The sequence below is a fragment of the Chionomys nivalis genome, chromosome 11, assembly GCF_950005125.1.
Source record: "Chionomys nivalis chromosome 11, mChiNiv1.1, whole genome shotgun sequence".
Lineage (NCBI taxonomy): Eukaryota > Metazoa > Chordata > Mammalia > Rodentia > Cricetidae > Chionomys > Chionomys nivalis.
In genome coordinates, this window is record NC_080096.1 from 3,872,599 (window position 1) to 3,885,406 (window position 12,808).

Genomic DNA, 12,808 nt, shown 5'->3' on the forward strand with positions numbered 1-12,808 from the left:
CCTGAGCCTGAGTTGCTTTCCAGAGCTGGTGTCCAGGGACTGGTCTACGGGTTTGGACCCTGCTTATTCTTCCATGGCACACTTCAGACCTGAGACTGCAGTTTTCCTCCAGTCTTCCAATATGACTTTCACAATTTCTCAGCGCTTCCTCTGCAGTTCCTGGAAGTGCCTCCCCGGACATCCTCCACCCTTTCTCATCTGCCTCTGATCTTCTCTATGATGCATGCTGGGAAATTCCTCAGCTAGGGTTCCAGTTCTTCAGTGTTTTTTTCAATGGATGAGAGATTTTACTCAGTCTGACAAAATTTTCCTTTCGATGTCTAAACTCCTTTGCATTTTTAATCATTTTTTATTTATGTGTACATGTGTTCACATGTGGGTATGATGTGCACATGCACACAGGTGCCTGCAGAGGCCAGAGAGGACATCTAATACCCTGGAAATGGGCTTCCGGGAAGTGACAAGCTGCCTGCTGTGGGTGCTGGTCCTCTGTAAGAGCGTCAGACGCTCTTCACCGCTGAGCCGTCCCTCCAGCCCCTCTGTTCTGATCTGCTGTCTCTTACCCTGTCTCTTCCAGCTTACGTCTAATCTCTTCCTTAACTTTCAAATATCTAAAAATGCATAGTTTTTTTCCAGGGTATTCTCTCTTCATTTGAGTTCTAATTATTGTTTTATAGGATGGATGCAGATAAGTTCCTGAAGAGTTTGGGGGTCTGGGTTTATCAGATCATATAGATGGGAGGGCCACGCCCCTATCATTTCTCCTCGGGTACATTTCTGTCACCACAGTTTCCACAGCTTGGGCTCCTAGGGTCTTCACCCTGACTCGTGTTTTGTGGCAGAAATGGTGTCAGTGGAGAAAATGGATGCTGCCCACAGCTACCACCTAGCCCAGCTATAGTCACAGGCCCGGCCTGCCTCCAGGGATTCTGCACCCACTTCCCACCCCAGCTTGCCACCAGAGGCAGCAGGTACCAGTAACCCTTTACCTTCAACGTTTTGTACGGGAGAGCAAAACCCCACACTCACACTGAGAAACAGCATTGCTCAGTCCCACCCGGGTAAGTGTGTTTAGTCCTAGGACCCTCACCACTGTCCCAGCCTCCAACCCAGACCTGACCATCAATTTGGGCAAATGTCTCAAGTTGTCTTTCCCCCTCCAAACCAGGCATTTGAGGGAAGAGCTTATACGTTCCTCTCTGTGCCCAGAAACCAGACTGAAACATGATGAGCCGAACAAAGAGCAGAGGAAGAGGGACAAAACCACTGAAGCTGGGTGGCCCTGCATACTCAGAAAGTGATGTCACCAGTGGACCCCCAAGGAATAAGCTAGAGAGGTGCTCCTGGAGCTGTCCCCATTGTGGGGTCCTCTCAGACCAACTTCAGGACCCTGCCTTAACGAACCAAGCCACAGGGGTGAAAAGAGGCTGAACGCAAGAGAGGGACTCACACCAGCCTGGACACACAGGCCAGAGGGACAGGTACAGGGAGATGAGATGGGAGAATATGCTGGTCTCTTTAGCAACCAGAACCAGTCTCCATGAGCTTGGTACCCGGATGTGTCATGTAGGGGCTCAGAGGCCTTCAGCCCACAGGCAGGCTGACTCCCCTGTAGACGTGCACTGACTCAGGGGTACCCACCTGGGAGAAGATCAGCACTCGATGTCCTTCATCCCGCAGCTTCTTGAGCATCTTCTGCAGCAGCATGAGCTTCCCCGAAGACTTGACCAGGGAGCTGCCGTCGTAGGAGCCATTGGGCAATACGGGGGCCTCCTGTGGGCACAGAGAGAGAGCCTTGGTGAGCTCTCTCTCTGGCTTGGCACCAAAGAGACTGTCATGATGGACAAGTGGCTGGCCACGGGCCACCTGCCCGTCTGCACTACTGCGCACAGAGTACAAACACAAGGGGCTCAATAGTGCAGGTCACACAGAGCCTGGCTCCAGACACATGCTTAAGCCTGGCGCAGGTCTGCCAGCCTCACTCCCGGTCTAGTATTGAAAGGAAGCTCAGGGACCTTCCCACAGAAACACTCTGGAAGGTGTGTCCAACCGGGCCAGCTCTGCCCATCTCTGACCCCAGATGGGCAGCTCAATCTAAAGGCAGATCCCAGAAGATTACTGAGTCACACCAAGTCACAAGAACATCCAGGGGCCCGCAGTGAGGTCACCCCAATGCAGCCAGCATGCCCGGCTCTGCAGGAATGGGGAAGACGTGACTACAGAGGATGAGTTAGAACCCAAAGGGCGGTGATGGGTGGTGACCAGCGATGCCTACTGAGTGTCCAGTCCTCGGGTCTCTGTGAAGGGTCTCCCCTGAACCCCTCCAGGGTCTTTGTGGGATGATGTCACCTCTGCTTCGCTTGACAAAGGATAGCCTGAGGCTCCATGAGGAGCATCAACTTTTTGTGATCACAGCTCTGGGCTGGATGAATTCCAGAGTCCAGAGTCTCTCTCACTGCTGCCACTCAGATTCACCCAGGACAAACTAACTCCCTTGGGGACAAAGTGAAGCTGGGTCAGCCCTTAGAGCTCTCTGGAAGCCCAGTGCTGAGGCTGAGAAGGCTTTGTGGCCACTGGTTAGGAAGAAATGACCTGGGCCAAGCAGTAGGCAGAGGCAGCTTCCAAAACTATCCCCTAGCACCAAAGGGACAGGATGGAGACACATGTCACCTCTGGATTCATTCTCAGGAAGGAATGGAGGACTGGGGCCAAAGCACCTAGCCATGGACACTTCCATAGAGACCACAAGAAACCCACCACAGCAGCCAGGAACCTATACAATGGCCACTGGGAATACACACCACATTGTCCACAGGGAACACATCATGACTACCATAAAGAACCTACCATGGTAGTTATAGCCATAGCAGTCACTGGGGCCTGTATGGTGGTCATAGAGAACCCACTGTGGCAGCCACAAGGACCTACCATGACCACGGGGAACTTTACCATAGTAGGCATTTGAGATCTGCCATGATGACCAGAGGTCATCACAGTGGCCACAGGAAACACAACAGCCAGCAGAGACCCACCATGATGGCCACAGAGAACCCACTAGAACATAGGGAACCCAACCAAGCAACAATGGAAACATGTCCTGATGGCCGTGAGGAACCCAACACAGTGCCCACTGGGACCCGCTATGATGGACACGGGGAACCCACTAGAACAGGAAACCCAACCAAGCAACAATGGAAACATGTCCTGATGGCCATGAGGAACCCAACAGTGCCCACTGGGACCCGCTATGATGGCCACGGGGAACCCACCACGGCGGCCACGGGGAAGAGGTACGGGTGGTTGCAGCACTTCTTCAGGTCCATCATGATGTTGAGCAGAGACACCTGGTTGCCGCCCCCCTTAGAGTTGAGTGCCTCGAAGTTCCGTGTGAGGATGAACTTGTAGTACTTCCTGCAGCAGGGTGTGGAACAAGATTGGCTGGCGGCCCCAGATGCCACCAGACTCCTAGAGGGGCAGGCACCATGTACAGAGTAGCACAGGAAACCTTCCCACAGGGCACAGGCTACCCAGCAAGCCAATGGGAGACAGTACTAGGACTTGGGCAGCCTGATTCTAGTCACTGCAGTTCACGAACGGGGAAGGAGATGCAGTGAGCAAGGCCTCGGTGGGCAAGCAGCCCTCCTGCCAACCCCAGAAAATGATCCGGAAAGCCAGATGGGACCTGCGGGAAGGGGTGGCTAAGGACACAAGACCAGGAAGTGGGCCAGTTGCTGCAGGATGGAGCCAAGCCTCCATCACTCACTTCTGCATCTGGCTCAGCTCCACGCGGACAATTAGCTCTGTCTTGGCCGGCATGTTCTTGAACACATCGGCCTTGAGCCTCCGGAGCATGTGCGGCCCCAGCAGGTCGTGCAGTTTTTTGATCTGGTCTTCTTTGGAGATGTCAGCAAACTCCTCCAGGAAGCCTTCCAGATTGCTGCAACAAAGAGCTAGGATAAGAACCAGCCGAGTAGACCACAGCCCTCTGCAGAGGAATCGGGACCAGGGAGGACGAGCACAGGGCCCCAGCCAGCAGAGGCCAAAGGCTCAGACTCTGTCTCAGCCTGCATGACACATGTCACAGTCCTCTGCCACGCGGGATCCCTCTCCACTCTCACGGCTCCTCTGTGTATGAGTTCCCAGAGACGACCCAGACTACAGGAAAGGAGACCAAGGCTGATGAATGTCAAGGTCACGTGGTTCAGCATGCCACAGCCTGCCCTTGGATCAACATTCAAAACAGGACCCTCCTTCCTGTGCCCCCTCTGCAATTCTGAGCAGGCCAACTGGAATTAAACACAGATGAGGAGGCGTAGGAAGCAGGGCGCCATCTTTGCTCCCATCTCCACCTCTGCTTGCCATCACTGTGCTCACGTGGATCACGTGTGTGCCACTGTAGGTGATAGGAGCCAGGGGTAGGCAGAGGAACACAAGGTAGAAACCCAGGAGAAGCCCCAGGGCCTTCTGGAACAGTGCTGAAGAAAACCCTGGTTTGCTGGGCCGGCTGTAATTTCCCCAGGGAAGGTGAACGCTGAAGCCATCCCACCACAGGATTATCATAGCATACTGCCCACACGCTCATCTCACTAATGGGGAAACTGAGGTCCCCAGGCAGCTCTCAGAGTCAGCAAAAGGTGTCTGCCAGGCCTTCACAGGGATGCAACCCATCACTCCTGGTCAGGCCCAGGGACTCACTTGAACCTCTCTGGAGTCAGGAAGTTGAGGAGATGGAATAGCTCTTCCAGGTTGTTCTGGAGGGGTGTCCCTGTCAGCAACAGCTTGTAGTCAATCTTGTAGCTATTCAAGACCCTAAAGAACTTCGGGGAGAGGGGAGAAGCTGTCAGGAATCACAGGGCAGCAGCCACACAGAGCGGCCTAAGTTCCACGGTCAGTGCCTCCTACCTTGGACTGGTTGTTCTTGAGCCGGTGGGCCTCGTCCACCACAAGGCAGGCCCACTCGATGGAGCCCAGGATGGCTTGGTCGATGGTGATAAGCTCATAGGAGGTGAGCAGCACGTGGAATTTGATCTGCACTTCCTTCTGTGGGAGAGACAAGAACGTGAAGGAGGCAGCAGGGACAGAGTAGACCCAAGGGACCGGGACAGTGGAGAAGGTATGAGTGGGAACCCCACGAGCATCCTGAGGAGTTCTAGAGGGACCACACTGGCACCAGGCATTTCACGGACAAAGCGCAACGCCCCAGAGAAGGTGTTGTTGCCGAAGATGTTCCACATGCATGCATGTATGCAAACCATCTTGGGTGGAAAATGTTTAAGGATATAATTGATACCAGGGCACCAGGGCCGGGAAGATGGCTCAGTGGGTAAACATGGAAGACTGCAGTGTGGGTTTTCCACGTCAAGCCAGACACAGTAGCATAGGCCTGTCTCAGGCCTGCAATCCTGAGACAGACGGGGAAGATGGGAATCCCAAGTCAGGCCAGCTATCCCAATGTATATGACAATGAGGCCTTATCTCAAATGGTGTCTGTGGTGTGAGTGCGGGATATGTAGTCCAGGATGTCTGTGTGGACCAGAGGACAACCTTGGGAGTCAGCTCTCTGCTTGCTGAAATCCCCTCTTTTGTTCCTGCCAGGCTGTGTACACCAGGCCACGTAGCCTGCAACTTTTTTTAGGATCGTTTTACTTACTCTTCGAGAATTTCCCACAATATACTTTCATATTCTTTCCCATCTCCCCACTCCTCCCAGATCCTCTCCCATCACCCTACCCACCCAATGTCATGATCTTTCATTCTCAAACAAACATGGAGTCTGGTTGGTTGGCCAGCTACTCTTGAGTGTGAAGCCTGACCCATGGCTTGTACCCTCAGTGTCCCCGCACTGAACACTGACTGTCCCTCTTCCGGAAGCTAGCTTCCTGGCTAGAGGCGAGGCTTTGTGCCGACTTCTCTGTGCTGATTTGTGTGGCTTGAGCTTATGGTGGTCCTGTGTGGTCTGTCCTGTTGCATCTAGAAAATGCTGTTGTGGTGGCTCCTAGAACCCCCTCTTCCACACAGACTCCTGAGCCCCAAAGGCAAGCCTGGGTAGCTAGCTATTCTGCCTTTGCCTCCCATTCTGTCCTAAGAGTTCTGGAATCACAGGCGCACATTCCCATAGCTGGCTTTTTAAAACATGAGTTCCAAGGAGGAAACACACGCTCAGGCTCACACAGCACGCCCTTTTACCCACAGAGTCATCCACCCTGGCTTTTACAAGTGCCAACTGTCACCCCCTGCTCCTGAGAACTTCTGGGTCACAGCAGCCCAGTGACAAGACCCCCTGGGGACTGAAGCACAATGAGGACACCAAGAGGCCATGCCCACTGTTTACTAACTCTTGGGCCTCCCAAAAGCCCTGCTGGCTGGAGCTGCCAGCTCCATTCCATTGAGCAGGCTATGAGGCACAGCTGTGTGTCATGACCCCCACACAGCTGGGAGCCAGGGTAAACACTGCCTCTCCATTCACAGCCACCTGAACACTTTTATTCCTTGTTTGGAACAAGACTTGGCAGGTAGGAGTTATTGGCTAAGATATGAGCAGCTCTCAATCTGACATGAGCGGCGTCTTTATGAGAGGAACCACACCCAAGGAGAAGGATACCAGGTAACAACAGATGCGGGGACAGAGAAAAGCAGCCATAAGCCAGGCAGTTCTCAGACGCAATAAGTCGGAAGAGGTGGAAAAGACAGATGCCCCCTGGGGCCTCAGAGGGAGTCTAGCTGACCAGCTGACTTCCAGGTAGTCCAAAGCAGCTCTGCAGAGCCAAGCATCCGTTAATGATGCTCCATTACTCAGGACAACTGGGATATTGACCCCCCAGGCTGCGCTCAGTAGCCCCAGAGCAGATGTGTAGGGCTAAAGGCAGCGCTCACCTTCATGCGAAATACTTTCTTCCCACCCCGAATGGCATTGTCCTCGAAGGAAAACTCGTTCTCCCGGATCACCGAGCGGCTCTCCTTGTCCCCCGTGTAGGTGACCACGTAAAAGTCAGGCGCCCACATCTCAAACTCACGTTCCCAGTTGATGATGGTGGACAGGGGCGCGCTGACCAGGTAAGGCCCCTTGGAGTGGCCCTGCAGAGAGAGCCTGAGGCGGTGAAGCTGGCTGCCAGTAGATGGCGCCAGACCCCGCCTGCCCAGCACCCGCCTGCCCAGACCCACTTGCCCTCCTGCCTGCCCACCTCCTTGTACAGGGAATAGAGAAACACAATGGTCTGCACCGTCTTGCCCAAACCCATCTCATCAGCCAGGATAGTGTCAGTGCCCTGGGCCCAGGAGAAACGTAACCAGTTGAGGCCCTCCAGCTGGTAAGGGTGCAGCGTGCCTCCTGTGGAGTCGATGTACCACGGCTGTTTGTCGAACTTGACTGTGGGCTGCGGGATAGGAGGCAAGAATCAGGCACATCCTCAACCCTGGGCCACCAGAGTCAACCCTCCAGGCCTTTGCAGGCACAATTCCTTCTGTCTAAGATGCCTCCCTTCTCTGCGCTTTCTTCACTCGGCGTAGGGTCTGACCTAGAATGTCTCTCCTTCCAAGACACACCCCCTGGCTCCCTGCCCTAACACAAGCCTCTGCGTGGCCTCTCACCAGCAAGTCACTTCTGTGCCCCCTTCCGTCCTCTATCTCCATGTTACTTCCCTAATAAGGTCCTCCCAATGGCCTATGTCCCCATCATGGGCCCTGGTCTTCTTGTTTTTTGGTTGTTGTTGTTGTTACTTCTGGGTTGGTTAGTTGTTTAGATAAGTCTCCTGTAGTCCAGGGTAGGCTCAAACACAACTGTATAGCTGAGGATGACCCTGAACTTCTGATTCTCCTGCCTCCAACTCCTGAGTGTTGAGCTCAAAGGCATGGCCCACCACTCTCAGTTTAAGCCACACTAACGACCAAGCCCAAGGGTCTGGACATGCTAGGCCAGCAGTCTACAAACTGAGCCATATTCCAGCCCAAGGTGGCCTTCTTCAAACATGCCCAAGGGGTCCAGCATGGTGGGGTTTGTCTTTCACCCCAGAACCCAAGAGGCAGAATCAGGTGAACCCCTGAGTTCCACACCAATAGGATCTTCCCACTGACCCACACAGCCTCGGTGTCACTGACAACGGCCAGTCACAAAGGCCTGGGGAAGGGCCCCTGACAGACCACCTCCCTGTACTGCCAAGCCCAGGGTGGGGAAGCTGGCTTCCTCCGTCTCTCCACTCACATCCACAATGGGCGTCTCTGGGGGCTTCTCTTGCTTATCATCCTTCAGCTTCTTGCCCTTCTTGATCAGCCTCTTCGGGAGCCGGGCATCCTCTCCCAGCATCAGCTCCCTGGGTAGAAGCGTCAGACTCAGAGGAGCAAAACTCAAGCCAAGAGGGGGACCCCAGCACCTCCCACCTGGCTGCCAGCACTCAGCACACCTGTGGCCCCAGTAGGCCTGCTTCAGGTTGTCATAGTAGGGGATATCGATGTCATCAATCTCCCAGGTGCACTGGTCGTAGGATAAATCCTTCCACTTGATCAGGTAATGCACGTCCCCCTTCTTGTCAAAGCTGCAGCACAGGGGGCAGAAGATCGGGGGAGACACATTGCATAGGTTCTAGGTAGGGCCCCCACATAAAATGCCAATCCATTCATATCCATGGTGTCCTAGTGTTCTGGGCCCAACCAGGAGGGAGGCCCCAGGGCAGGAGCCCTAGGGAGTTGCAGTAGCTTGCCCAAGGCCACACGGCTTGTAGAAAGAGAAGAAAATGTGAATAGAGCGGCAGACACGTGGAGACAGAGAGCTAAGAAGCAGAACTGGGGTCCTTCTCAGTCTCCGCTGAAGGGGTAAGTCCACCCTCTATGTAATCTGAACCCAGGAAATGACGTCATATACAAATCTATGTAATCTGAACCCAGGAAATGGCGTCACACACAATCTATGTAATCTGAACCCAGGAAATGACATCCTACACCCTCTATGTAATCTGAACCCAGGAAATGATGTCCTACACAATCTATGTAATCTGAACCCAGGAAATGACGTCCTACACAATCTATGTAATCTGAACCCAGGAAATGGCGTCACACACAATCTGGACACGGTGAAATGACGCCATGAATCTCCCCGCTGCTCAGACTTTATTTTCTAAGGTAAAATTTCAAAGCGTTTTGCGTATTGGCCCAGGGTGAGGGTCCTTCCCAACAGAGCAGACAAAGAGTCAATATTCCCAGGAGGTAGGGACAGCCTCTCCTAAAGGTCCCCAGGTACATGAGCACCCAGTGACCACACCCCACAGTGGACATTGGAAGACCCCTCAAGGTCTCCTGCTCGATCTGAGTAGATGCAGCAGCCAGGCCAGGAGAGCCCAGCAAAGCCAGGGGACTGTGGCACCCCTAAATGGCAAGGAAGAGGACAAATGGGTTGGGGAGCTGTGGCTGCAGGTGGCCTGGGGACCAGGAAGAGCAAGGCCAGTTCCCGGTCACCATGGAAACCAGTGATTTACTCTCAACAAATAATTGGCTGTTATGCACACCCTGGGAGAGTCACCGGCTCCTCTTTGGGGGTGCAGAGGAAATTGTCCCTTTTGTTTTAGCATGCATTTTAATAAAAAAAGTGGGGGTAGTCATTCCAAGACACACACAGCTCAGGTACCATCTGGGGTCTGGGAATGGGCAGGGGGCTAATAAGATGCATGTTTTCCTGGTCCCTCCAAACCACTCCAGCAAGGCCCAGCACCATGTCACATAAGGACCAGCTCAGAAGTCCATGGCCACGAAGGTTCTTAACCTCCTCTGCCCTCACGATAACAGGACCTGTGGTCGGGGACAGAGTGGGAAGGCCACCCATCCCAAGCCAGAAGACAGAGAGCTGTGGCCAGGCAGGGAGTTCAGAACTCTAAGCTGCCACCATGTGACAGGTACTTCACAGGGCTCTTCGCAAGGCCCGCGACCTGTCCTCCAGCCTAAGGTCAGGACTCAGCAGAGGCTCACACCAGTCTATGCCCTCCTGCTGGGCCTCCTTGCCCGCCCTGGCATCTCTGACTACTAAGCACCTGAGAGTGTGCTTTAACGAGAGGTGCCACAAGGGTTAGGGACCCTGGCACAGAAAACACCAGTACTACCAAAGGACACCAGGACCCTGGCACAGAAAACACCAGTACTACCAAAGGACACCAGGACCCTGGCACAGAAAACACCTGTACTACCAAAGGACACCAGGACCCTGGCACAGAAAACACCAGTACTACCAAAGGACACCAGGACCCTGGCACAGAAAACACCTGTACTACCAAAGGACACCAGGTCCAGTTCCCAGTCCTGCAGCCTCGGTTGTGTGACTCCAGGCTGGTGACTCAGCCTTGCCGAAAACATTCTTTTCTTAAGATATTTTTGCGAGTCAGACATGATGATGCACACCCTTAATACCAGCGCTCAAGAGACAGAGGCAGGCAGATCTCTGGGAATTTAAGGCTGTCCTGGTCTAAGTAGTAAGTTCCAGGTCAGTCAAGGTCACATAACAAGACCTTGTCTCCAAAACAAAACAAAAATAATGTTTATTTTATGAACACATGTGAACCTATAAATGCCTGCATGTAATATGTATACCACATGTGTTCCTGGTACCCACAGAGGTCAGAAGAGGTAGCTGATGACCCAGAAACTGGCATCACAAGAAGTAGTGAGCTGCCTTACGGGAGCTGAGAACCTAACCCAGGTTCTTTTCAAGAGCAGGTAGTGCGCTCAACCACTGAGCCATCTCTCCAGCAAGAAAGGGGGAGGGAGGAAGGGAGAGAGAGAGAGTGCATGTTTTGAGATAGGATCTCTCTATGCAGCCCTGGCTGTCCCGGAACTGGCTGTGTAGACCAGGCTGGTCTTGAACTCACAGAGATCCGACTGCCTCTACATCCCAAGTGCTAGGATTAAAGGTGTGCGCCACCATGCCAGACCCATGTCAAGTATATTCTCGAATGTGCCTCTCGGAAGAGTAACACGGGCTAATCCTTTCTTGGACCTGCTCGGCTCCCAGACTCATCCTGCTGACCTCAATCCCTACTTTGGAAGGAGCCTGGGACCGCACAGGTCCCGCCCCACAGAGATCCTCTTTTGCACAAGTTTCACAGACTGTTCACCATGTTTCCCTTCATTTGCACACCTCTGGGACTGTCCACGAGAATGTTGAGGGTACGCCTGTGCAAGGCAATGGCCCTCCTGGCTGAGCAGTCATATCACCTGCAGTTCCGTGTCTCTGCCCCTCCCCCTGCCCCACTGCACCCACCCCTGGCTCTGAAAGGCAAGCCTGGCCCTCACCATATCCTCCCCGCCACCCTCACCTATGGTTCAGGATGCGGTGGACCATCATCCACTCGGGCTTGATGCCGTAGCGGTAGAAGCGCTCCTCCATCTTGGCATAGAGAGGGTCCTTGTTCTTCCGCTTCTCGCTCTTACCGTCTTCATCCCCGGAGCCATAATCGAAGGGCGGTGGCTCGTCCATATCGTTTTTTCTTTGGTAGTTGCGGTACATCACGGTATGGTACAGCTCCAGCTGCTCACAGAGAAGGACAAGTTAGGAAAGGGAGATGGGCGGGGCCGCTCGCCCCGGTACCTGACCCAGCCCGACAGCCCCCAGCCCTGGCCTAGGTGGAACAGGCTTCTCCTCAGAGCCATCCCCAGCTCCCACCCATGCCTGGGGAGGTGGGCTGCACAACACATGCCAGCCCATTCTTGCCCACCAAGCCAAGTATAACCATGCCGTCTGGGTGTCTCACCTGTAGCTCCTTCACCCAGGAGCAGTGCCAGTAAGAGAGCCCGGCCCACTTGACAAAGAATTCTCTCTCAGGAATGCCCTCCAGAGGCTTGGGTGGGGGCATGCCTGGCTCCCCCTCTGGTCCTGGCAGTCCCACCATAAAGGGAGCTGGGGGTTCAGTCCACCTCCAGTGTAGGATCCGCTGGACTTTGCCCTTCAGTGGGGGACACTGTGGACAGATGATGGCCCCCAAGTTCAGGGTTAGTCACAAGGTCCTACCTGAAGCTCCTAGGACAACTCTAGAGTGAGCTTCCTCAGAATCTGGCTCGTTAAACCATGATGGTGGAGCCCACTATGCACACAGGGCAGGAGATGACAAAACCCACTTAGCAAGGGGACAATTAAGCCTTTGGACTCCCCCATCCATGCATCCACAGTTTACCTCCTGCCCTACGTGAAGCCCTAAGAATGACCCGCGAGCAGCCCCAGGAGAGGAACACTGCAGCCCTGGCCTCTTCATTCGCCCTGAGCAGGCCTACATGCACGCCTGTGCATCTGAGCTGACTGGGGCAAGAAGGCCAACTCTCCCTCAGCCCACACACACTCAGGCCCTAAGGGCCATGGGACGCCAGCGAGCTGCTGGCTGGCAGAGCAGAGCAATGTAACAGTCACACCTCAGCACCACGCATACTCTGGGGTACCCTGAGACAGGCTGCTGTGGCCATGACCCTCAGAAGGGCAGTCTGAGCCCTAGATGGACTGAGATAAAACATCTAGGGAGATGGCTCCGTCCGTGGAGGATAGGTCTCAGCTCTGCCGCCGTCCACCTGTGACCTAAGTACACATCCCATCAGTCTGTTTCCTTGCCTGTAAAAGTGGCCTCTCTTCCCCTGCCGCAAAGGACTGTTGGACATGCAATGTGCACCACACACCCCAGAACCAATCCTACTCTGGCCTCAGGGCAAACAGCAAGGAGAAGGGGCGATACAGAAAGGCAGAGGGAATCTCTTTGACTCCCTTCCCAGGCCCCAGGCCCACCTGACCTCACCTCCTACAGGGAGGAAGAGCGAGGTGCTACCCCAAGGAGGGGTATTCTCAGGACAG

At 54.2% G+C, this 12,808-nt stretch overlaps 1 protein-coding gene across 5 annotated transcripts in view; it reads right to left on the reverse strand.

Annotated features, from left to right (window-relative positions):
• The window catches only part of Chd5 (chromodomain helicase DNA binding protein 5), a 53,185-nt gene that overhangs the window by 16,381 nt on the left and 23,996 nt on the right, over nucleotides 1–12,808 (reverse strand). For 4 of the 5 annotated variants that reach the window (XM_057783769.1, XM_057783767.1, XM_057783768.1 and 1 more), the window contains exons 10-20: nucleotides 11,727–11,933; nucleotides 11,292–11,503; nucleotides 8,397–8,528; nucleotides 8,198–8,306; nucleotides 7,182–7,373; nucleotides 6,874–7,074; nucleotides 4,903–5,040; nucleotides 4,696–4,817; nucleotides 3,764–3,937; nucleotides 3,270–3,411; nucleotides 1,642–1,773 (exon numbers count right to left, since the gene is read on the reverse strand). In XM_057783769.1, coding sequence (XP_057639752.1) covers nucleotides 1,642–1,773; nucleotides 3,270–3,411; nucleotides 3,764–3,937; nucleotides 4,696–4,817; nucleotides 4,903–5,040; nucleotides 6,874–7,074; nucleotides 7,182–7,373; nucleotides 8,198–8,306; nucleotides 8,397–8,528; nucleotides 11,292–11,503; nucleotides 11,727–11,933 — 1,761 coding nt within the window. The remainder of the gene's footprint in view (nucleotides 1–1,641; nucleotides 1,774–3,269; nucleotides 3,412–3,763; nucleotides 3,938–4,695; nucleotides 4,818–4,902; nucleotides 5,041–6,873; nucleotides 7,075–7,181; nucleotides 7,374–8,197; nucleotides 8,307–8,396; nucleotides 8,529–11,291; nucleotides 11,504–11,726; nucleotides 11,934–12,808) is intronic. The other variant, XM_057783766.1, reaches the window with a different exon arrangement.